General features: G+C 35.0%; 1 protein-coding gene across 2 annotated transcripts; it reads right to left on the bottom strand.

The window, feature by feature from the left end:
• Nucleotides 1-14,992: 14,992 nt before the first annotated feature.
• On the bottom strand, nt 14,993-19,651 carry LOC141403939 (uncharacterized). 2 transcript variants are annotated; one of them, XM_073987061.1, is made up of 7 exons: nt 19,084-19,651; nt 18,819-18,943; nt 18,625-18,756; nt 17,951-18,474; nt 17,536-17,625; nt 17,294-17,463; nt 14,993-17,224 (listed from the first exon to the last, which is right to left on the bottom strand). In XM_073987061.1, the coding sequence occupies exons 1-7, from the start codon at nt 19,443-19,445 to the stop codon at nt 16,435-16,437; spliced, it is 2,193 nt and encodes a 730-aa protein (XP_073843162.1). In that variant the 5' UTR covers nt 19,446-19,651; the 3' UTR covers nt 14,993-16,434. The 2 variants fall into 2 exon arrangements, with proteins under 2 accessions (XP_073843162.1, XP_073843170.1); XM_073987069.1 differs by having other exon boundaries at nt 18,819-18,887; nt 19,084-19,359.
• Nucleotides 19,652-25,328: the final 5,677 nt, after the last annotated feature.

Below are 25,328 nucleotides of genomic sequence, written 5' to 3'. Positions count from 1 at the left end.
GGAGGGAAATAGGGAGGTAGGTTGATATAAGGTGAGTGTGTGTGGTAAATGGGGCCCTTAAAATAATGATGGATGGAGCCAAGGGTCAAGGTTGGGTGGGCAGAGTGGGGGAACAACATCATCAAGTTCCCTTGTCACATGTGTGTGTAGTGTTTGTGTTGTATTTGTGTTTGTTTCTCATCCCCCCATTAATTGTACATCCCCGTGTGCTTGGTGGTAGGGTTGGAACCGACCCTGGGAAGAGTTCCACGAGCTATGCTGGCCACCACCAGAGCAGATACCAGGCGGTATGTAACAAATTCAATGGAGAATTTTCATAATTTGTGTTAATGTAATAAAGTTGTTAATATTTTTGTTTTGCACAAATAATAAATGCATTTTATTTGTTCTGGCATATTTTGTAATGGCTTGCACAATTTCCGCAGAATGCCTGTACCAAACACGTGCTTTGGACTGCCTCCTATTCTACCCCAAAGGGTTAGTTAAAATGCAATGCCAAAGGGTCAGTTAAAATGCAGTGCCAGAGGGTCAGTTAAAATGCAGTGCAAAAGGGTTAGTTAAAATGCAATGCCAAAGGGTCAGTTAAAATGCAGTGCCAAAGGGTTAGTTAAAATGCAGTGCTTTGGAGTGCATCTTTCAGTAGTCACGCTCTTGTAAAAATCATCAGTGAAAATGCATAATTTGATGCACATCCAGATCACTTGTACATATCATTTAACTGCATCTTTGGAGGCAAACATTTTGCTGGGATCCTTTTCAATCGAAAATACGCCTTAAACCTAAAATAATTTACTGATTATACAGATCATTCCAACATGAGCTTCAACCATGGCGGATTAAGAAGGTGTTACATCGATAACAATAATCGGGCCATTTACCACACCAAACGTCAACATTTGTTCGCAAATTTTGACGTTTGGTCTGGTAAATGGCCCGATTATTGTTATCGATGTAACACCTTATTATTCCACCATGGCTTCAACTTACAGTGCAGATGGCAATTCCAATGGATTCGACTTGTCCCTCAAATTTCTTCTAATAGATGTCATGTCCTGTACATTTTCTTCATCATCAAAAAATAATTCCACTGAACTTATCATTTTAAAATAGGTTTTTTGGCGAATTGTGCCCTTGCATTAATATAGAGTTCACAAGTTAAAAAAAAAAAAAACTGATCGATAACACGTTTATCGACAACCCAGTTGGGTTGACATCAATAATACAACATTTCATCTCAGTTGTGCTGACAATTGACAACGCAACTCAAGTTTAGTGGCAATGCATAATCGACCCCTAAAATAAATTTAAAAATCATTGAATTCGATTCTTTTTAAAATTGTTTGGCATATTATTCAAACAGCACACACACATACACAGTTTGTGTATACTGTTTTGACGTTTTAGGAACAGTCGAAAGAAAAAAATTTAAATTGACAGAAAGCTTTAGCTAACCTTTCTTATTAAACCATGGGGAAAAACACTTCTGAACGTAAATTCTCCGTGAGTTTTCTCACTTCCTCCATTAAGTCCCGGTCCACACTAAAGGTGAGAACACTGTCAGCTCTTAGCTTAATTTTCCTGCTTAGCCTTTTCTTCACTATGCTGCTTATTTCTTGGTATCACACATCGAAGCGTATCACACATGGGCGCTATAAACATAATTATTTCAATATATCAAATAAAATCCAATTTTTTAATATGAATTGTTCGTAAATAATTAGTACCGAGAATAAAAATTACATTCAAATTCCATTTTTCAGATTGAACACGTGTTTATATCAAATTGAATGTCGGAACGAAATGTCAAAAATGAAGCCAGGCGAAGAATTCTAAAGTTCAACAATTTTGAACTTTGTGGCCTGAAGCCTCGCTTCGTTGTGGCCTTTCCTATTGAAAACAGTACAATTTCACTTTTGCGCTTTGAAGCGAGGCCGAAAAAATAAGCAACAAAAATCCATTGTGTTCTCACCTTAACTGTAATTTCGCTGAAATTTTGACATGAAAGTAAAAGAAAATGTAAAAAATTTACTGTTTATTTCATGCGAATATTACACACTCGATTTCAACTGTCAATGCCATTGCTTATACGTTCTCATTTGACGTATACACAAATGAATTGACAGTTGAAATCGAGTGGATTTTGTATATGTAAATGTACTATAAGCCCATCAATTTTACGCACGATGTATAATAGCTTTGTTCCTTTACTTTTTTATCAACTCTGCTTTTTCGTGACCACAAAGATTTCGGCTTGGAAGACGCTACAATTTTCGCTTAGCTTGTACGAGATCCGTAAGTTGAGGGTATCACTGTAGACGCCCGCTCCTGTTCCCCTTTCCATCTTGAAGCCATCGGTATAAACCTCTATACCGGGTAGAGGTGGGGAGTTGTAGGTCCAGGCTTCTCTGTCAGGTATCCGAACTTCAATTTCGTCGAAGTGTAATTGTGGTGATATATAGTCACTGATTACCTCCGATCCCACTGATAGTCCAGATCGTCGTAAAATAACAGCGTGGCCATAGTCGAAGTTGCGCCATGAGCTTATCTCCTTGAGTCGGAGAGCACTCTTCGCTGCCAACTCTTGCACCACGAGATTCATCGGATGAAGATCCAGTAATACATTGAGGACAGCCTGTGGAGGGCTTTTCATGGCACCGGTAATTAAGAGAAATGCCGCTCTTTGAACGGTATTAATCTTGTGGAGAAGGGATGTCTTACTTAATACATTCCACCATACCAATGAACCATAAGTCAGAATAGGGCGGACTATGGACGTAAAAATCCAGTGGATGACCTGTGGTTTCAATCCCCAACTCTTACCAATAGAGTTCTTGCATGAATAATGGGCTATAAGGCCTCTCTTGGCACGTTCTTCGACATTCCTTTTCCACGTTAGTTGATGGTCCAGGATAATGCCAAGGTACTTGGCCTCTAGAGAGAGCTTTAGGGCCACTCCATCCAGCGTTGGTAGGGTGAATGATTTGACTTTTCTCTTGTTCGTAAATAGAACCAGCTCTGTCTTAGATGGGTTCACCCCAAGTCCATTGTTGTGTGCCCATCTTGATAAATTGACTAGAGCTCCTTGCATGAGTTCCGATAGCGTTTGTGGGAACTTCCCGCTGATCATTATGACCACGTCATCAGCATAAGCTACTGCTTTTATACGTAGTTGGTCAAATTCTTTAAGTATTTTGTTAATCACCAGGAGCCACAGCAGTGGAGATAGTACGCCACCTTGTGGTGTGCCCCTGGTGACAGACTTCCGAATGGAGGTCTCACCGATATTTGAATTGATTATCCTGCCGTTAAGCATTCCATCGATCCAGGACTTATAACACTGTTTTCAAGCTTGCATCTTATTAATAGATCAAGCAACCTTTCTAAGGTTTTCAATAGAAAGGAAGATAGACTGATTGGTCTGAAGTCTTTAGGAAGTGTGTGACTTGACTTCCGCGCCTTGGGGATGTATGTCACCGTGACCTCCCTCCACAGAACCGGAGTGAGCGATAGACGTAGACAGGCCCTAAAAATGTGATCCAGAGGTGGAATCAACACCTCCAGTGCATTTTGTAGCATTGCAGGGAAGATACCATCTGCACCAGGTGATTTAAAAGGCTTAAAAGTGTTTATCGCCCAAGCTAACTTTGTGTGACATCTAATCTCCTCGATGACACTCACTTCCCCTGTGGCTTGGTTGCACATAGGTTGATCGGCTGAGCGATCTGGTGCATCCATGCAGTTGGGAAAGTGGGTTTTGGCTAGGAGATCCAGAGTTCCTAGACCGGACTTAGTCCATGTGCCATCATCCCGTTTGATACTGCCGATGGATTTGGGGTCCTTCGACAGTACTCTACAGAACCTGGCTACATCCTTTAATCCCTATATAGACTCGCTAAAGCAGACCCATGATCTGCGTTTAGCCTTCTTTATTTCGCTGTTGTACTTATTGAAAGATACTTTATAGTTCTCCCAATCTGTGGACAACTTCGTTTTGTTGGCTTTGTTATAGAGCCTTCTGCTAGCCTTTCTGAGATTAGCCAGATCTTTCGACCACCAGACCGGTTGACATCTTCTGCCTGAGTAAGTGAGTGGGCAGGCGGTCTTGTAGCATTGCAGGGAAGATACCATCTGCACCAGGTGATTTAAAAGGCTTAAAAGTGTTTATCGCCCAAGCTAACTTTGTGTGACATCTAATCTCCTCGATGACACTCACTTCCCCTGTGGCTTGGTTGCACATAGGTGGATCGGCTGAGCGATCTGGTGCATCCATGCAGTTGGGAAAGTGGGTTTTGGCTAGGAGATCCAGAGTTTCTAGACCGGACTTAGTCCATGTGCCATCATCCCGTTTGATAATGCCGATGGATTTGGGGTCCTTCGACAGTACTCTACAGAACCTGGCTACATCCTTTAATCCCTCTATAGACTCGCTAAAGCAGACCCATGATCTGCGTTTAGCCTTCTTTATTTCGCTGTTGTACTTATTGAAAGATACTTTATAGTTCTCCCAATCTGTGGACAACTTCGTTTTGTTGGCTTTGTTAAAGAGCCTTCTGCTAGCCTTTCTGAGATTAGCCAGATCTTTCGACCACCAGACCGGTTGACATCTTCTGCCTGAGTAAGTGAGTGGGCAGGCGGTCTCATAGCTGTCCACCAAAACCTCTGTCACGTGCTTCACTGCACTATTAACCTCTGTTTTGGGGTAGCGTGATACTCCCAGCTTGGAGCTTACTAGTTCGTTGAATTTGTTCCAGTCGGTTTTCCGTGGATTTCTAAATGGAGGCTGTTGAATACCATTAACAGAGACCTGGAACAGTATCTTCCGATGATCCGAAAAGGAGCATTCTTCCGATACCCTCCAGTCACTGATAAGGGATTCGTCTTTGTTAATGAGGGTTATGTCTATAACCTCCCCCCTGATTCTATTTTGAAAAGTATATTCGTTTCCCCTGTTGCATATTCTAAGAATAGGTGTGTTCGTTTACTCAATAATTTGTACAAATTTGTACAAGTCCAGTAACTTCTTGCAAACGACTAAGTTATTTTGCATTGTACTGTAGAGTAAACGAACAGCATTCAGTAACAATTTGTACAAATTTTATATAAACGAACACACATATTAGGTTCGTTCCCGTACTTTTTAATAGTAAAACTCGTAAAAGAGAGAACTGCAAAAAATTTGTTCTCACATACAAGTTTTTTGAAATAGTTCGGGAACGGAAAAGTGGAAAATACGTCAAAAAAACTGGAACAAATGTCAAAGTCGGCGTATCAGCCAATCAGACGCCGGCAACCATGTTACTATTTTTTTACTCGCCCAAATTTGTCGTGTAAAAAGTTTTTAAAGAGAGCGCCATTCAGCGCCATTTTTGTTCAAAGAGAAGTGGACATTTTACAACTTTTTTGTGTACGGGAACGCTTTTTCGAGTAAAATGTGTAAAAGTCGTAAAAGTTGTAAAAACTTTTTAGTTCTGGAACACAGCTATTATGTTTTATGCTTGGTTTACATTTACGAAATCCACTTGATTTCAACTGTCAAATCCATAGATTAAACGTCAAATGAAATCCAGATGGGATTTCATTTGACGTTTGTAAGTAGGAGACCGCTACTTGGATAACCTTTGGTCGGTCACAGTTCCCCAACTCAACACTTCCAGAGTGTTGAGTGTGGAAACTGTGGCCTTAAGCCCCCGCATCGCGCCAAGATTGATATCCCTGGCTGGGTTGGGGGTAAGTTAAGATGAGACCGTTTTGCCCTTGGTACAAAAACAAGACTTAGGTGTATTAGTTTATTCTGTCAGAATTACTATAAATAAATATACATCTGTCCCCAATTCTGATTTCGCTGAATTTAACCCAATGGGGATAATTCTGAATAAAAACTTCCCGTGAGTTTTCTCACTTTCTCCGTTGAATTGAATGGGCAGAGAAGACAAAACTAAAGGGGAATTTTTACCACTTTTACACATTTTGCGTTCCCGTACACAAAATTTATCAGCCCTATTCTGAACATTCCCATGGGAACTGTTTCCCATGGGAGCGAAATTTCCCATTCCCACGTTTTCCATATTCTCAACGACGTGGGAACAGCAAATGATGGGAGCTGGAATTTCGAAATTCGAAATCAGTTACACCAAATTATTATAGCATACTTTTGGGGGGATGTAATTTTGTTTTGTAATACAAAATGCCTATTTGCATTGAATTCGCGGTTTTTGAATTAGATTAGCAAAGCACAACTCACTTAATTCAACAGCCGTGCATTGATTTATGGATTTTTTAAGTGAATGGAGTCAACGATGTGTGGTGTTGTTCTAATAAGCACATTTTCTTCAGAATTTGCGAATTGGTGTAAGCATTTTTTTAATTAGTAGGCAAACATAAGTTTTGTTTATAAAGTAATAGGAATTTTTAAGTTTGCAACGAATTTAAAAATTGTATGTTGATTCGGAATAATTTATATCGCTAGTTTTACTTATTCCTAATGATCGCTAGAACTCGTATTTTGCATATTTTTAAAAAAATTCAAAAAGAAAAATTCGGATATTTTTCTCCATTATTACATATTTCAGAAAACGTATCTCAAATAAATAAATAAATAAAATACGTTTTTGATTGAATCTAAAACTAAAACACATGCCCTTGCAAAATTTCAAGCTTCTACGTTCAAAAATAACGATCTTATTCAAGAAAAGGCATTTCGGAAAATGGACTAGCATTGCAATAATTTAGCATATATGTATGTATGTATGTACGTTTGTGTGATAGTTGTCGTGTCGTTGAGGAGACTAACACGTTTTCAATAGAACGTTAGTCGTCTGATTTAAAAAACCGGAAGATTATATTACGAAAATGAATACAAGTTGTAAAGATTGTATGTATTATGGTTATTTTCCAATATATTTTAATAATTATTGCCAAAAATTCTTTTGAAATTGATTTGTTTTTACTTGCTGTGCTGCGTTAACAGAATCAACCATGACTCTTTTTCTCGTATTTCAATACATATGGTCTGTTCCAGAACTGCAAAAATCTACTAATTTTTACTACTTTTTTTTTGTTTTGTTCGATAACATAAAGGAAAATTTTTTATCGGTGTAAAACATGTTATGCCATGTTCATACCAGCATTTGAATCACGTTGTTCGCTCTCATAATTATGTACACGAATTAACCCGTTCATACGACATGGTACACAATTCATAGCAACAGGATTCATATTTTCATACTTTTTATTTACTGATTTTAAAGAAAGTTCCGTCCAAAAGGCGAGTAAAATTTATTGATATGAACTGAAAAACTATTTGTCCTTCTTTCAGATATCTGTTTAATATTTAATTATATTATTTTCATTCATCTTTTCTATTTTTTCTCAACATTTTGGTGTTTTCAGCACATTTTTTAATTTTTCTATTTTAAAAATTAACGAGAGAGAGAGACCTGCCAAAATAACTTTTTGGTATACAGACTTTCCGGCAGGCATTTGATTTTTGTTTCTAAATTTGTACGCGAATTTGAAACGATGGACAAGAAATGTAAATGCAATGAAAGAGAAGACAAAATTTGCTATGATTTGAATGTATACTAGTCGTTAAACCGTTTACTTTTCATTCATATTTTACAGTTTTTCTACAAATGTTTGGGTTTTTAATAAATTTTTAAATTTTGTATTTTTTCTGTCATTATTAATTTATTTCGATAAATTCTCTCATTTGTTAGAGATGGGACATATTTTATCGTCGTTCTGAGAGTAATTTAAATTGAACAATGTACACAAATCGTTGTTCGTTCTCAAAATTTTGTATGGGAAATGAAGTAATTATATCGTTATTTGGGGTCGAACAACGAATAGATAGCGAATTACCGTCAGTCTGAACAAGGCATTAGATTCTTGCAGGTTTTTGTATGTCCCAATTTACATTGGGCGAGTTTACTTGCGGCAATTGTCATTTTGTAGGAGAGAGAGGTGAGGCATATGGTAACCCTTTGCCTCTCAGCACCCTATCTCACCTACAAACTGACAATTGCCGCAAGTAAACTCGCCCAATGTAAATTGGGACTATCATATAAGAATATGCAAAATCCGAAGTCTACTTATGACATATTTTACAGTACATTTTGTATGCTTTTATTAAGCAAACACATGGCGATTATAAATATTTGCAATAATTTTGTCGTGTAGATGTCTTAAAATATGAAATTTCATAAAAATATAAAAAATTTCTTGAAATTTTTTTCAAACTCCCACACTGTTTGCTGGGGAGATTTTTCCCACAAAAAGACACAAAATTCTCCCACAATTCAAGATAGAGAATGTATACTTTTTTCCCATGGGAACAAATTCCCAATTCGAACTTCATTCAGAATGAGGGGAGATGGGAAATGGGAAAAAAACTCTCACAAAATTTTATTCAGAATACGAAAATGTGGGAATGGGAGAAAATTCCCAACTCCCATGCGTTCAGAATAGGGCTGTATATGAAAATCATTTACGACTTTTACAACTTTTACGACTTTTACCACTTTATAAAGTACGGGAACAGGCCAAAAATATAACAAGATGGGACATTTACATTGCTACTATACATTGGCAGATGGAGCTGGAGGTCTAACATAATGTTATGTTCCAATATGGTGACATAAAATTACGTTATACTTGTTTTTGTTGCCGTCGTGTTCTGTTAGTTGTCTGTTATACACAAACACCCTCTATGGTTGAATAGTAAAATTGAACTGCATTATGCACTTTGTCCAATATTTACAGTTCTATGTCTTTGTTTCATCACTGCTTTGGCATGTCATTTCAACCAATGCTTTGGCATGTCATTTTTACCAATCCTTTGCAATGACATTATCATTATCCGACAACATCAAGCCCATTGTAAATAACACTGTGCTACAGTGAAAATTTGCAGGGGTTCCGATGCATAAATTCGGTATTGTGGGAGTCCATGGAAGACGAAAATAACTTTGGTTTCTTTGGGTCACTTCGTTTTTTGATTTTATAACGGTAAATGTAGTGAAAAACGGGGTTTCTTGGATTTTCAATTTAAAACGGACATTACTTCTCTTTTCCACAATGGAAATTAGCAGCTTATTTTCTATTTAATAGGTGAAAGTCATGACTTTCGAAAAAGCCATAATTTTTTAAAATCGGGTAACAAATGGTTAAGTTATAGTGATTTAAGTGTGACAAAAAAGCATTAAAAACAGGAAAATGCTTTTCCTCGTACTCTAGGCTGCGTAGAAGACACCAAACTGCGTAATTTTTCACTTTTATCAAGAAGGAAATTTAGTTAGCTTTACAAAATGGGGAAAACCAATGAAATCGGTTGAAAATGCGTGAGTTATGGCATTTTTTGTGTTTTAACATTTTGGTTTTTCGTTTATAAAAGTCGGTACCTTAGTGCGTATGATTGTAATTTGAATTTGTCTACTTATTAATTACGCACAAGGTACCAATCTTTTATAAAGGAAAATCCAAAAAGTGAAAACACTAAAGATGGCATAACTCACGCATTTTTCAACCGATTTCATTTGTTTGTTTTGTAAAGCTAACTAAATTTCCTTTTTGATAAATGTAAATAATTCCGCAGCTTGGTCTCTTCTACGCAGCCTAGAGCACGAGGAAAAGCATTTTCCTGTTTTTTAATGCGTTTTTGTTATACTTAAATCACTATAACTTAACCATTTGTTACCCGATTTTTAAAAATTATGGTTTGTTCTTAAGACATGATTTGCACCTTCTAAATAAAAAAAAGCTGTAAATGTCCGTTGTGGAAAAAAAGAAATTATGTCCGTTTTAAATTGAAAATCCAAGAAACCCCGTTTTTCACCACATTTTCCGTTATAAAATCATAAAACGAAGTGACCCAAAGAAACCAAAGGTATTTTCGTCTTCCATGGACTCCCACAATGCCGAATTTTTGCATCAGAAACCCTGCAAAAAAATTTTGTCCACTTTTGTAGCACAGTGTTATTAACGGAACAACCTATTTGGTCCAAACTTTGAATATCCAAATATTTTGTCCAAATTTAGTTTAACTTCGAAAATTGTCCGAATCGGTCTTCTCCGTTATACCGTTGTTTCTGCGTGTGGCCAGCGAGCGATATGTGGAATGAAAAAAGGAATGACACCAAAAATAAGATCAGAACCACTTCCAAAATGGACTATGTCAATCCATTCCTTCAGGTACTTGCTCCGCAACACATTTGAGGTTTAATCCAAATTTGTATATTTTTGTCAGCAAGTTCATAAAAGTTCAAAAAGGGGCCACAAAATATGAAAACCCTCTAATACATAATTATTGGGGATTGGAGGATTTCGGTTGCGTAGACGGTATTCGATTCGATATTGTTAGTAGATGAAAGCTTCAATTCACACAGATATATGCCCTGCCCAGGGCACAAAATTTGAACTAAAAAATTATCATTTCGGGGGGTATGCGTCCAGCGTTGCCGACAGTTTTTGATCGGAAATCGTCAAATCGTCAACAAAATTTGGAAAATCATTAAAAATCGTCAAGATGTTCCAAAACTAGGGTTGGTTTACGATTAATGCAATTTTTCGATGGTAGTTATGTCAATGAGACTGACAACAAAATATATAAAACCCACAGCAATAAATCTAACCCAATCTCTCTGAAATAACGCTATAAAAAAGATTTCACAAGATGAGAGTTTTCCTTATGGTTATCGAGTTTGCGGTATTACAGCAAGCTAAAACTGTGTACACCTTGTCACTTTTTTTACTGACCGCTTAAAAAGGACATTAGTAGAAAGTTAAGAAAGCTGGACTTATAAATTTTTTCACACCGTGGACATTTTTAAGGAAGATATACATCCATTAACAATCCTAGACGAAAATTTTCAGTTGATATAATTCGAAGGTGAGTCAGAAACCATCAAAATACCTGTATTCTATATATGTACATAAATGTAGCCAATCTTGCTGAAAATTGCTACGAACATTAAAAAGCTCATAAAATCGAGTTAGGAATATTGTTTTCCTTAAAGTCTTTCGAGAAATTTTGGTCAAAATATAGTTTTATTTTATGCAATTTTGACTTATGTGAAAAATCGTCATTTTAGACCATATAATCATCATTTTTTAATTTTGGGCCAAAAAATCGTCAAAATGGCGATAAATCGTCAAATTCGGCAACACTGTATGCGTCCCCTTAGGCCCCCCTCTGTTTATGTTGTTGTTGTTGTTGTTGTAGCAGTATGAAACCTACGTAGAAGCATAGGTTTAATACTGGGTTGGCAGCCGCTGGCCGAAACACAATGGGTTCGGGTCAATCCGGTACGTAAGAACCCGCTGCCGTGGGATTGCTCTGGTTATGTCGGTGTATTCAGCTACAACCAATTTATCGTAATCGTGTAAATGCATGCTTTTTTATTAGGTTGTATATGTATGTCCCATATCAGTGAACTAAGTCCCGGGCCACACAACAGTAATTTCACTGAAATTTTGATATGAAATTATGCGTCTCTAGATCGACGTTCATAGTAGAGTAAAATCATAAAATTGCTGTAGTGGGGAATTCGATTTAAGAACACCTAATTTCATGAAATTTTTTAATGAAATTCACGCTAGTGTGGACCGGGACTAATTTGAATCGGCGTGCACTCATTGATATGAGAGAAGTCTCCCTTGTCCCGCCTGGGATGTTTGTGCAAAAATATATATATGTATATTAGGACTTTAACAAAAAAAAAAAAAAAAATACCACGCCAGTACCATGTGCGGAATATTGCCCTGATAACGAAAACCATAAGTTATTAAAGTTAGGGCTGGTTCCGAATCGTCAGTTGCTTTGTATTCGTGCATGAAACTAGGGGTTCATAAATCGAGTTCCATACTAGAGTCAGTGATGCCAGATTTGCCGGCATTTTGCCGATTTTAAGTCCAAAAATATTTGCATTTTGTGTGAAAAATGTGGTTGCTAGCACTGATTTGGTATAGTAACAAAGACAACTACATCGTCATGAGTAGTTTAATAATAATAAGTTTTTTCAACAGATTATAAAAACAGTTTGAATTTCCTTGATTACCAGAACGTGTACAAAAAACGAAATTGTCGAAAACTGGGTTAGTGTAAATAATTAAAAGCTGCACAAACTTTTACATTGAACGTTGTGATCAGATTTTGAAGCGGTTTGATTTTGAAAACAAATTAAAGTGCCTAGCTTCAATAAATCCAAGTTTTATAATAAATGGCACAGAAGATTCATTTTTCGACATTCACCCTTATTACGGTTGGCGTAGTCGTAGACGTTCAAGTGACGTAGACGTTGTCGTAGGCGTAGACGTAGGCGTAGTCGTAAGATACATTTTTATATGATGAAAAATTATATACAACGAAATTTTTTGTCTTTTGTAGCATTTTATATCCTAAAAAAATCGAAAGAAATACATTTGTAATTCCCAAAACGAATTTCATGGTTTAAATACAACATTTTTTTTTTTTTTGATACGACAAATCGGTATTACGTTTGGCGTATCACGACAAATTGGAATTACGTATGACGTTGAAATACGAGGAAAGAGTCGTGACCGATTTTGTAAACGATAGCATATAAAAATAAAAACAAATTAATTTCAAAAGAATTTTTTGGCAATGGTTATTAAAATATATTGGAAAACAACTATAATAAATACAAATTTTACTACTTTGATTCATGTTCATAAGATAAATTTCGTGTCTTTATCAGATGACAAACTTTCTATTGAAAATCTGTTAGAGTCCTCATATAACGATTGATGCAATGTAAATTTCTTAGTTCTTGCTCAAAAGATGATTTTAAACGAGTTGTTTTACAATTAAAAAAATATATATTTTTAAATTTTGTATGACAAAAAAATTGTCGTTGTCGTAAATGTTACGTGGTACCAAAAAATATCCCTACGACAACGACTACGCCAACGACCACAAAAACGTCTACGCCAAGCACTTATTTTGATTGTAAAAACTGTAGGGTTAGTTTTTCTTCTGAAATAAAAGTTTAAAAATGATCTACTAATAATTCTAATAATGTTAGTTACCAAAAGAATTCTTTAAAAATTGAAATTTTTGCTTTTTTGTACAAAAACATACATAATACCAATTAGACGCTACGACACGTCAGCTTGCAATTTTGGATACGACAACGCCAACCGTAATAAGGGTGATTATAAAGGAATACGAATGCTTTATGAACATAAGCGAAAATCAAGACTTGGACTCAGAATTACGCGAACTTTCACGTTTAAATTTCTAAAATTTGTTTAAAGATAAAAAGTAGAGTTGCTAGAGTTTTGGAAAACTGTGTGTGAATTAAAATGTGCAAATTCTGAACCATTATTTCCTATTTTGTCCAAATTTATTAAACATATTTTAGTCTTGCCACATTCTTCAGCAAATGTGGAAAGAGTTTTTAGCAAAGTAAATTTAAATAAAAACAAGTGTCGAAATCGATTAGTTAGGGACTCGATGAAAGGAATTCTCTTTAATAAAAACTACTTATAATTAGGCAAGTCTAACTGTTATGATGTTGTCATTAAAAATGATTTGTTACAAAACTTTAATTCAAATACATATTTATTAAAGAAATTGAATTTTTTTGAAATTTTGCCTGTTATAGTACGTTTATATATAACAGGGTTTAACAAACCCACTTGGTTTTAAATGTCAATTCCATTCCATTTGTTTCAAATTCCATTATGTTTCAAATAAATCCTCAAAAAGAAGGTTAACCCTGCAAAAGGCTGTAATATAAACATGGCCTTAGGGCGAAGGTAATTTTTAATGATTTTTATTAATTTTCTCGTTTAGAGTTAAACTTGATGATCAAAAATTTTTGCATGTGAAAAAGGAAAGCCAAGGACCCGAACCCACACAGTCACCAAATTACGTGACCTGGTTTCGCTGTTAGTTGAGCAGCTCTTCAGACGTATCTACTGTGGGATGGCTTCTCTGTCCTCGAACTTATGGTTTTTCAAATGCAAATGTGTTTTTAAAATTGAATTTAATTGTAAACCAACATTTCAAAATTCCAATACAAAAAAAGCATCTTATTAATTAACCTCTTAAGACAATATTTGTATAAGTTTTGTTTAGTTTATGAAATTCTCGACATATGTATACGAAGGCTTCTAGATAAGTTTCTGGCCTAACAATGTGGATGATAATATTTATCATTAAAAATGGTTTGTTGTAAATAATACACTTATATGGTAGTCCTCGTATAGTTTTTATATGTATGAAGCAGCTTTCATATTTCCAGAAGAGCAAAGTGTCGATTTTTGTGTTGGTTTGACTCGAAATCGTCTCAGTATTGCATTGTCAAAATCTTACAAATTTCCGTGTTTACATTGAATCTTCTAGTTTCAGAACAATGAATTGCTCAAAATATGTTTGTTTTGTTTATTGTTGAAGATTCAATCTCATTTTCGATTGCTTGAGTGGAGTATTCCCCCATTGGCTCAACTTCATTTATTACCCTCTATTACAGAGAGTAATGTTTTTCAAAACGAACTGACAGTGTTGCAAAATTTTACTGATCGCTACCAATATCATGATTTCATCCCGGCGAAGGGAATTATCAATTGGCTTCTCAGTTTTTGAAATGATGCCTTTTTAGCGAAAAACCGAACTCTTTAAGTGTCTAGTATTCGGCTTTTCCATGTTGCAAAATATTTTGATTTTGGTGTTTCTTTGGAAAAGCCGAAAAGTGAGTGTGATTCTCATTCATATGAGAATACTAGACACTTAAAGAGTTCGGTTTTTCGCTAAAAAGGCATCATTTCAAAAACTGAGAAGCCAATTGATAATTCCCTTCGCCGGGATGAAATCATGATATTGGTAGCGATCAGTAAAATTTTGCAACACTGTCAGTTCGTTTTGAAAAACATTACTCTCTGTAATAGAGGGTAATAAATGAAGTTGAGCCAATGGGGGAATACTCCGCTCAAAATATGTTATAGTGGAAATTAAAAAAAAAAGAAAACTGTATTAAATTTTTTATTAGAGTTTATTGCAGGAACAATGTGTTGCTTATAAATAATCCGTCCAATGATAAACATACGCGGCAATTTGTAGTTTACCAATTACAGATTAAATTAAGTAATAAATATTGGGAAGCTAATTATTTTTAGTAACTACAGTTTATAAAAAAAAAACATTCCCACCATACTATTGCTATCGAAAACGATATCGTTTTCGAATGTTTCTCGATAGTTTTGCGGATATTTTGTTCGAGAACGACACACGAGAATGAATTGAAAACGATTCAGACGTCGCTCAGTTTGTGGCAGGAAATCCTTCGATTTCGAATATCGTTAATAAAATTATTTGCGAATGATTAACGATAGTTTTTACGATAATGGCAAAAACATTTTTGGTGGAGTTTCTTGATGTTTCTTTTATGTGCCTTTTTCGCTTTTATTTCTTTATGTGCTTGAGATTCGATGTGAAAATGTTGATAAACATTGTTGGCTTGTATTGTGTTTATCAACATTTATTGTTTATATTAGGGGTGTCTTTTTACTTACTAAATGTAGCTAAAACATTTTTTCAGCAACTTTTCCTTTATACAACTGTCAATCTGCAACATTAGTAATAATTATTACAAATTATCACGTAAAAAGACACACCAATAATCTGGTATGTGATGGAAAACGATTCGACTCGTTTTTGCATAAATCGAAATCGTATATTTGAATTTTGTTGAACATTTTAATAAAATTGAAAATGCATTTTAAAAATATTATTCAAATAAGGGGCTTTCGCGAAGAAAAATTGTATATATCATCAAAGGCACTCGGAATATAAACCATTTCGATTCTGCAAATCGATTCGATTCGGTTTTCATCACATACCTGTATATATAGCATTTAGATCGAAATTATTTGAAAAAAGCAAATGGGATTTTTTTACAAACTAGAGAAAATTGTGTTTGAAAACAAAAAAAAAAAAAATTCCAAAGTCCCAATTTACATTGGGCGAGTTTACTTGCGGCAATTGTCATTTTGTAGGAGAGAGAGGTGAGGCATATGGTAACCCTTTGCCTCTCAGCACCCTCTCTCACCTATAAACTGACAATTGCCGCAAGTAAACTCGCCTAATGTAAATTGGGACAAAGTAAAAAATGTTTCTCGAAAAAATTTTTCTTGTGAAGAAAACACATTTGCTAAATGTTCGAAAATTATATCGTTTTCGAACTTTTGTCGAACAAAAAAAAAAAACACAAGAAAAATATTTGCCAAATGTTTGAAAATGATATCGTTTCCGAACATTTGTGGGGAACATTCGAATAATATCTGCAACTGGTATGGGGGGTTGCTTTTGATATGTTTGCTTGAATTTAAAAACTTTGAGCACGCATGTGTATTTGTGCAAATAAGGCACCAAATAAGACTTAATGTCATGGATATTTCATCATATTTTTGTTTAATCTACAGTTGGCATATATAATACCAACCGTCGCATTTACTACATCTCTTCGAGTTGGCTTGAGTATTATTGCAATTCAATGAGAGATAATATCTTCTTAAATATTGCATTATTTCCTGGCGTTTCGTGACTATGCATTCATAGGTGCAATTTTCTATTCTTGTTAAAATATATTTAAGAATACGATATAAGGCGGACTCGGTGGATATGTTAAATTTCAAAACACGAGCAATTTCAGGCATCATGTCCTCAATGAAACGCTGTGCTAATTCAAAAACAAAAACTACGACTTTCTCAGGAAGTTTTGAAGCCATAGCCTCAATGACATCTTGGAATTTTTCGCCATCGGCAACTTGTGTCAAAAACCTTTCACCAAATCGAATGAGTTCAATGATTCCACCACTGGGCAAAAAAACACTCAGGCCTCTTAGTACTTCCATTGTTCTACTGAATGACCCGCTAATTTCTCGGCCATTAAGAATTTCTTCTAAATTGAGTAGACCGTCTGCGCCGTTAACACCACCAACTTTTCCATTTAAGAATAAACGTGCTGTTTGACCCACAGCTAGAGTTACTGCATCAACCGGCAATTCATTATTAAGTACAACAGCTTCATCGCCTTTGCCAAACTCAGGTCGTACCTTGGCTTCATTTAAACGTTTATTCACTTTAAATAAATCATTCAAGTATTGACGGCCTGGTATTTTATTAATATTTCGTATTATATCCATTTTTCCTTGAGTTTCGCCACGAATACGACTAGCCTCCTTGGACATTTTATCGAACATACGTCTAGGGAGTAAGCAACACGTTTAAAAGAAATCCCATTTTTTCAGATAAGTGACTGTGTTCTAAACTCACCTCAGGCGATTACTTAAAGTTTCACGGTAACTTCTGATTGAATTTGTGCGAGCCTCATTGGCAATTTGTGATGCCAATTGGAAGTTGTAGACTGAATGTGTAAAGAGCACTAACGAAGCAGACAATTGCAATACATCCATTGTAGAAATTGTATCATCGTCTCTGTATTTCTATTTAGAAAGAAAAAACGTAAATATTTATATTATTTTGAGATATTCGAGCTCAATAAAAATTCATCTTACAAATATGATATCCAAAACGCCATTAGCAATGCCAGTACCAGAAATAACTATTGTTGATATATTAATACCATTAACAATTACTTCAATGCCCTGGGAAAAGAATATTTAATTAAAATTTTTAATTTAATTTAAAAAAATTTTTAAATTAATTAAAATTATATGAAACTATGGGCTATTATTATACGTTTTTTTTACTATCGGATGTATTTGAAAACGAAAAATAAAAATTTGGAGGCATTAAAAATATAATTTGTACATTAAAAGTTAATGCCAAGAAGCTCATCCTTAAAATTTTATCATCACATTTAACTTTAAGTTAACCGTAACGCTATAAATATGTTCGGTAAATCCAAACTATAACAAAAGAAGACTTATAATAATGGGGGTATATACAACAAAGTACAATTACACTTACCGCAGTCGCTTTCCCTGCAACAGCCATGGAATTTAACACTCGTGTTGCACCTGCGGCCGCCATACCAAGAACTCCACCCGCAATACCCAAATAACTGCCTCTAGCTTGACTATCCGTTATACTAATGGATTGTTCGTGTTTATGGCGATCATTTAAATTTAAAGCTGATGTTATGGTTGAAAAGGCTCCAACACCTAAACCGACAAGCCCAGCTACTGCCATAACCGGTGCTGCAACGGGTAAAGTAAGTGCTGCAGCTATTGGCACGCATGCTGCCCCAACGCCCAATACTGCTGAGCTTGTTTGTGCGACATTCATAACTTTAGCTCCTCTTGTGCCACTTGGGGTGCAATAAACATCCAAAATCACATCGCCATTTCTATCGAAATTGTATACTCCACGTCGAGGTGATACCATAGTACCGCCAGGCAAAACATTGTCTTCAACAAAAGATTTCCAATCTTGATACACACGTCCTGTCTCATCTACATACACCATGCAGCAAGAACGACTATCATTGCCGGCTAGAAAGAACAAATGTAAATTTAATTTATTGTAAAAATATTGTAATTCACAATTCATTTGTGGCTAATTATTTGCTACACACAGTGAGGTCTTAAATATGAGAACTATAATACAAACATCCCAGAAGGGACAAGGGACTTGATACATACCAACACATTTTCTGCAACGAAAAACCGGATGACAGGAATACTTTGTAGAATCAGGTGCAGCTTTGAAATCTGTTTCTTCTGTTACCATAACATAGAAAATGTATGTGACTGAATTACAATTTGTATATTTTCCTATAGAAAATGGATATTTTTAGTCTCATAACGAATAAACAATAATCACCATAGATATTTACTTTGTGCCCATAGACTTTCGAAAATATTTTCACGCGTTTTTTCAATGCCCTTCTGACCGGTTTTCTGATCTGGAATTAGTTGTTTGATTTTGGATTTCATAATTTCGCTGTCTTTTTTGCTCAATCTGTAAAGTAACAGAATAATGATATCATGACATCAATATCTAAATAGCTAGTAATTTACATTTTGAGCAAAAGTAGGCATAAGGCAAATGCAAATACGAACACAGTAATAACATTTTAAATAATTGATTAATAGACTTACTGATCCCAAATGATGTCATCGCCAAATCCACAATTTTTTGCCAGTTCTTGTTGTATTTCACGTATGGTTTTTCTTGGTTTTGAAACTTTTGTTATTGCCTCTTCCAGTTGTAAAACCGTTAAGGAATCAATTTTTACCACTTCTACCAAAACCACTGTGTCACTTTCCACAACACTCATAAGCAATGCTTCGCATAAAAGACGGTCAATTGGATATTCTACAGTTATTTGTCGTTCTGTTAACATTGTAACTAATTGCTCCTCAGTCAAATCACACACTTTAGCTTTCCTAACAAGAGGATATTCATCAGTACCGAGTATTTCCCTTAACTCATCTCGTAATTTTTTCTTTTCTTCAGACATGTTTTACGTTATAAATGTATGATGACTGTTGCGGTGTGAAGAACTGAAACGCTCCAACGAACAACACTCGGTTCAACGTAGAGGTTCGAGGAGGTAGAGGCAAGATTTCTTTGGGGATACCCTATTTCAAAAATAAAAAAGATCTATATGCGACCTGCGTGAAGTTAGCAACCATGGCACAATTATTGATTGTGCCATGTAGCAACGAAACTTCTCAACGATAACAAAAGTTATCGAAAAATACAGGGTGACACAGAACGCCCAAAATTTGCGTTTAATTCGTTTTTTACAACTGTCATGGTACAATTAAGTCCAATTTACATATGCACATTAAATGATTTCGTTTTACGAAATTCTAGAATCAAATGAAGTGCATTTACATCTGTTTTTTTGCGTCATTTGCTTACGCACACAATCGCACATACACACATATGCAATAACACAAACACACGCACACAATATATTTATTCAGAATAATAGGAATTTCACAACACAAATGTGTATCAAATAGCTTAAATTAATTCCAAAAACAAAAAAACATAATTTTTGCAAGTTTTTTTAACCATTTATTTTCACTTTTGTCATCGTTTGAGTATTTTTGTTTTTCTACAACACACACAAACAAACAAAGACATCATAAAACAGTTGCATTTTTTGGTAGTTTATGACGAAAAAGCAGAGTTGCGTATAAAAGTATGGTGTTTTCGTGCGATGTTTAGAATAAATGACGTAGCTATCGTCATTTATTTTTGTATGGTAAATGACGCAAAATGTTGCCTGTTTTAGCAAATAAATGACGAAACAGCTCTAAATGACGAAAAAGTTGCTAATGTAAATTGGACATTAAGCTCTGTTCCTTTACGTGCAAGAATCTTCAAGTTTTACCACTTTTAACTCGAAAAGCGTTCCTTAACTTCAGATACCATACAATTCATTGCTCTGTTCCAGAACCTGCAAGAATCTACTAATTTGTACTACGATAACAATTTTCCCTTTATGTTATCGAAGAACGCCGTGAAAATTCCAGGATACGTGTGTCACAGAAGTGATCGCCCTGATATAAGAGGGGGTGGAGTAGCCTTGTATGTTTCTGACAACATTAAACATAAAGTTTTGTGTAGAGGTATGTCTTATGGTGTTGTAGAGTATATTTTTTGCGAACTTTATGTTAACCAGTGTTCCTATTTGGTTGGTGTTGTTTATCTCCCCCATGGTGACGTGAGTGTTATGGAACAGGAGATTTGTGACATTGTTGTTAGGTATTCTAACGTTGTTATTATGGGGGATTTCAACTGCAATATGTTTGATATGTCTAAAAGTGTGGTTGTTAGGGATGTCTGTAGTCGAATGAATCTAAATATCGTTCACAATTCCATCCCTACGCACTATGATGTGGCCCATAATTCTACTTCTTTGTTAGACTACTTTTTATTGTCGTGTCCGAGTGTGTTGAAATGTAGTAGTCAATTTGCTTGTCCTGGTGTGTCTGATCATGCGTTTATTTTTCTGTCACTTGAAGTTTATAATCCCTTTGTAAAAATGTACTATGATTACGTTGATTATGATGCATTAGGACCTGAAGACTTGACTGATGTTATTTCCTCGTGTAATTTTGTGGATATTTTTAGCCTATCAGATGTGGATGTTCAAGTGAATTTGTTGAACACCAACCTTCTCCGCATTCACTCTGCGTTTCCCGTCAAAAGGAGAATGGTAAAGATTAAGGACGGCGACTGGTACAAAGCGCTGGAAATACGGTATTCCTTATCCTTAAGGGATATTGCATATAAAGCGTATCTAAATGACAGAAGTGGCGAGAATTGGAGGAGATATTGTAAGTTGCGCAACAAGGCAAAAAATGTAGTAAGAAGAATTAAAAGATTGGCCCATAAGAGCCTTTTTTGTGGCAAAACATCCAAAGAAATTTGGTCTACGTTGAAAGTTAATGGGGTTGCTTATGATGCCGAGGATATTGTTGAAAGTGATAACGTTGAGCGTCTTAATTGTGAGTTTGTACGTAATCAATCTAATGAAAACATACGTGCTCCTTGTTTACCTACAGGTGTTTGTGAGGGCTTTAGTTTTCGAAATGTGTGTTGTGATGACGTTGTAGAAGCTTTTGGTTTGATTAAGTCAAATGCAGTTGGCTATGACGGATTTAATCTAAAGTTTCTAAAGTTGGTGTTTCCCCATATATGTGTGTACGTTTTGTATATTGTGAATACCATGATTATGACGTCGACATTTCCCATGGATTGGAAGGTGGCTAAAATTGTTCCGATACCTAAGAGTAAGGACTCTAGCGATATGAGGCCCATTTCGATTATGCCCGTATTATCTAAAATGGTAGAGTACGTAATGAAAAAGCAAATTATTGGGTATTTAGATGACTCCTCCTTATTACATGACAGTCAGTTTGGCTTTCGTCCTAATCGTAGCACTACATCCTTGCTTGTTGGGTTGACAGACAACGTTAGGAAGAAAATCAGCGATGGTGGCTGCTGCGTACTTTTGTCTCTTGACCTGGAGAAGGCTTTTGACAAAATTAACCATGCTACTTTGATCGAGAAGCTTTTTTATAACTTTAAATTCTCCTCCTCTGCTTGTAAACTTTTGTATTCTTATTTGTTTGGTAGAAAGCAATATGTTAGTAGTAGAAATGTAATGTCTAGTGTCTTGTCTGTGAGTAGTGGGGTACCTCAGGGTTCAGTGCTGGGTCCCTTGTTATTCATAATGTATATTAATGATTTGTTTAGTCGTGTTAACTGTACAAACTGTTTGTCTTTTGCATTTGCAGATGACATTCAATTATTGTTTTTAGGTGATTTCGTCTTTATGGATGTTCTTCAGAGCACCATTAATTTTACCGTTAGTTTGTTGGTGGAGTGGATGACTTCGAATGGCTTGAAGATAAATACTGAGAAAACTCAGTGCATGTTTTTTGGCAACATAGCCGATGACGCAATTTCAGTTTCCATCTATAATAAAGCTATAGATGTTGTAAGCAAGTTAAATTGCTTGGGAATTATGTTGGACAATAAATTAACATTTGAGGCTCATGTAAGTTTAGTTTCGTCTAAAGTTAACTTTGCTCTGCGAAAGTTGTACTCGTTGGACATCGTCTTGCCTCGAAATATAAAAACTCGTGTGGTTCATGCACTTATAATGCCTATTTTTCTGTATGGCCTCGAAGTGTATAGTGGTAGTTGTGGTTATGTGTTGCGTAAATTGCGGTTGCTGTTCAATAGAGTTATACGTTATGTTTACTCTTTAGGTTGGCGTCAGCATGTTTCGTCCTTTGTACGAGAATTTCTTGGTTGTAGTTTTAAAAATTTTGTAAATGTTAGGAATCTTTGTTTCTTTTATAAAATGTTTAAATTGCAAGTGCCTAAGACTGTTGTGAATTTATTCTCTGTTGGTAGATCGGTCAGAAACTTACAATTTGTGATTCCAAGGATGACACCGATTTTGGAAAAGACTTTTTTTGTAAGAATTGCGCGTGTGTTTAATGTCCTACCGCCTGAGCTTAAAACGTTTAGTTTTTCTTCCTGTACTTTTAAGAGGAAGTTTGTTGCTTATGTTCGAGCTAATGAAATTCAAATTTAACTGTGTTTTTATTTTTTTCTTTACGTTGCAAAACTGGGATTTTAAAGTTAACATTTTTATTGCGTTGTAATGTTAGGGAAATCGTATAAGTCTGAATTGTTTCAATTTTCATTAATGAATATTGTGAGTAGTTTAAGTGAAATACTGGGATTATATCCCCTTTTTATTTTTGCTAATATTTAATAATTTTCAATGCAATTTACTCTTATTATATTTTTAAATTTTATTATTTATTTTACTATTAAGTTTCATTATTTTCAATTCAATTTATTAGTAGCATATTTCTAAATTTTATTTTTTATTATATTGTTAAGTTTTTTGATCTCAGAGTAGTATAATTTCTGTTGTTTTGTGTAACTAGATGGCAAAATGTGCTTTGTTACTATAACGTTAAATAAATAAATAAAAAAAAAAAAAAAGAAAATAGTAAAAATTAGTAGATTATTGCAGATCTGGAACAGACGACATATTGTAGCAGTGTACAGCTTTTGCCACTTTTGCCAGTTTTACCATTTTTAAAAGTAAAGGAACAGACCATTAGAAAGGCAGATGCCTCAGCCCAGCTGATCGAATCTAAAACGTCAAAAAACTATGAATTCGCCATGAAAAATCAAAACAAAAAACCATATGATTCGGTAAGAAAGAGATAGCATTTCTACACTTTATAGACAAACACAAGCGATAAAAAGAGACAACAAGAGACCATTTGGCGAAAATTTTGACAGTTTACATTACAAAAAAAGTTGCTTTGTTGTACCAATTCGCCGATGCATCTACCTTTCTAATTGTACCATGCCAACTGTGCATGGTACAATTACTTATGGGTACTTTACACAATATGTATTTTACATATGGGTTGTCACTTTTTATATACAAAATGTGTACGCAAAGTGACAACCCATATGTAAAATACATATCGCGTAAAGTACCCATTAAGTGGAGTACACACGATCAGTAGTGGGATTCTGTAACTCATTTTTGCTGTTACCGACAAAAATCGGTAAAATTAAATCGCAAAATTATGACTAAAAACATAAAGAAAAGTTGTCATCACTGTTTGTGTCGGTAGAGGCTAGCGACTAATTTTTTATTATTTATATTAGCTGTGTTCCAGAACTAAAAAGTTTTTACAATTTTTACGACTTTTACACATTTTACTCCAAAAACCGTTCCCGTACACAAAAAAGTTGTAAAATGTTCACTTCTCTTTAAACAAAAATGGCGCTGAATGACGCTCTCTTTAAAAACTTTTTACACGACAAATTTGGGCGAGTAAAAAAATAGTAACATGGTTGCCGGCGTCTGATTGGCTGATACGCCGACTTTGGCATTTGTTCCAGTTTTTTTGACGTATTTTCCATTTTTCCGTTCCCGAACTATTTTAAGAAACTTGTGTGTGACCATGGTATAAGTAAAGAGGTAGATTTAAATGAAAACAATCTATAGAACCCTTGTTTTTCCTGAATTCCTGAAACGTCAAAATTAGTAAACACACAAAAGCAACAAAAGGGTTTGTTTACAATATCATTTTTGAGGATTTTATAAAAAACGCGAAAAATGAATGAAGTGTCAAGATTTACCCACATGGATATGATAAAATGTTTGTTTCAATGCAAAGCTGACGAATTTCATCCATAAACATGTTCTAAAAACAAATTTAAAAATCATTGAATTTAATTGTTTTTAAGATTATTTGGCATATTATTCAAACAGCACACACATACACAGATTGTGTATATTGTTTTGACGTTTTAGGAACAGTCGAAAGAAAAAAATTTAAATTGACAGTAAGCTTTAGCTAACCTTTTTTAGTAAACCATGTGTGTGACAACAAATTTTTTGCAGTTCTCTCTTTTACGAGTTTTACTATTAAAAAGTACGGGAACGAAGCTATTATTTATTCGAAATTATAAGCATTTTAATTTTACCGACAATTATCGATAACAGCAAAAATGAGTTAAGTGCAGTACACATTTGCTGTGTTCCAGAACCTGCAAGAAGCTACTATTTTTTACTACGATAACATTTTTTCCTTTATGCTATCGGAAAAAATAGTAAAAATTAGTAGATTCTTGTAGTACTGGAACAACATTAGTTATCGAGTAAAATTATCGAGTTATGGTCATAAATTTATGACAACATTCGTTATCGAGTAAAATTATCGAGTTAAGTGGGGTTCAGATGATCAGTTTTGACTGACAGCTTTGCTCAAATAATCGGTTGCTTGCCAGTGTGGTCGTTCATTTTTGTCAGTCATCAGGCAACCACAAAATTTTT

This window comes from Musca autumnalis, unplaced genomic scaffold (genome assembly GCF_047663935.1).
Source record: "Musca autumnalis isolate F117 unplaced genomic scaffold, ASM4766393v1 scaffold_1, whole genome shotgun sequence".
Classification (NCBI taxonomy): domain Eukaryota; kingdom Metazoa; phylum Arthropoda; class Insecta; order Diptera; family Muscidae; genus Musca; species Musca autumnalis.
The sequence above is the reverse complement of the archived record's forward strand: the minus strand, read 5'-3'. Positions and strand labels throughout refer to the sequence as shown.

What these genes read in the sequence shown, in the direction of transcription:
- LOC141403939 (XM_073987061.1), bottom strand. Translation starts at nt 19,445, where the DNA reads ATGTCTGAAGAAAAGAAAAAATTACGAGATGAGTTAAGGGAAATACTC. An exon ending in CGAAAGTCTATGGGCACAAA is followed by an intron (nt 18,757 to 18,818) that starts GTAAATATCTAT and finishes CATTTTCTATAG; the next exon opens with GAAAATATACAAATTGTAAT. An exon ending in TCGTTGCAGAAAATGTGTTG is followed by an intron (nt 18,475 to 18,624) that starts GTATGTATCAAG and finishes TGTTCTTTCTAG; the next exon opens with CCGGCAATGATAGTCGTTCT.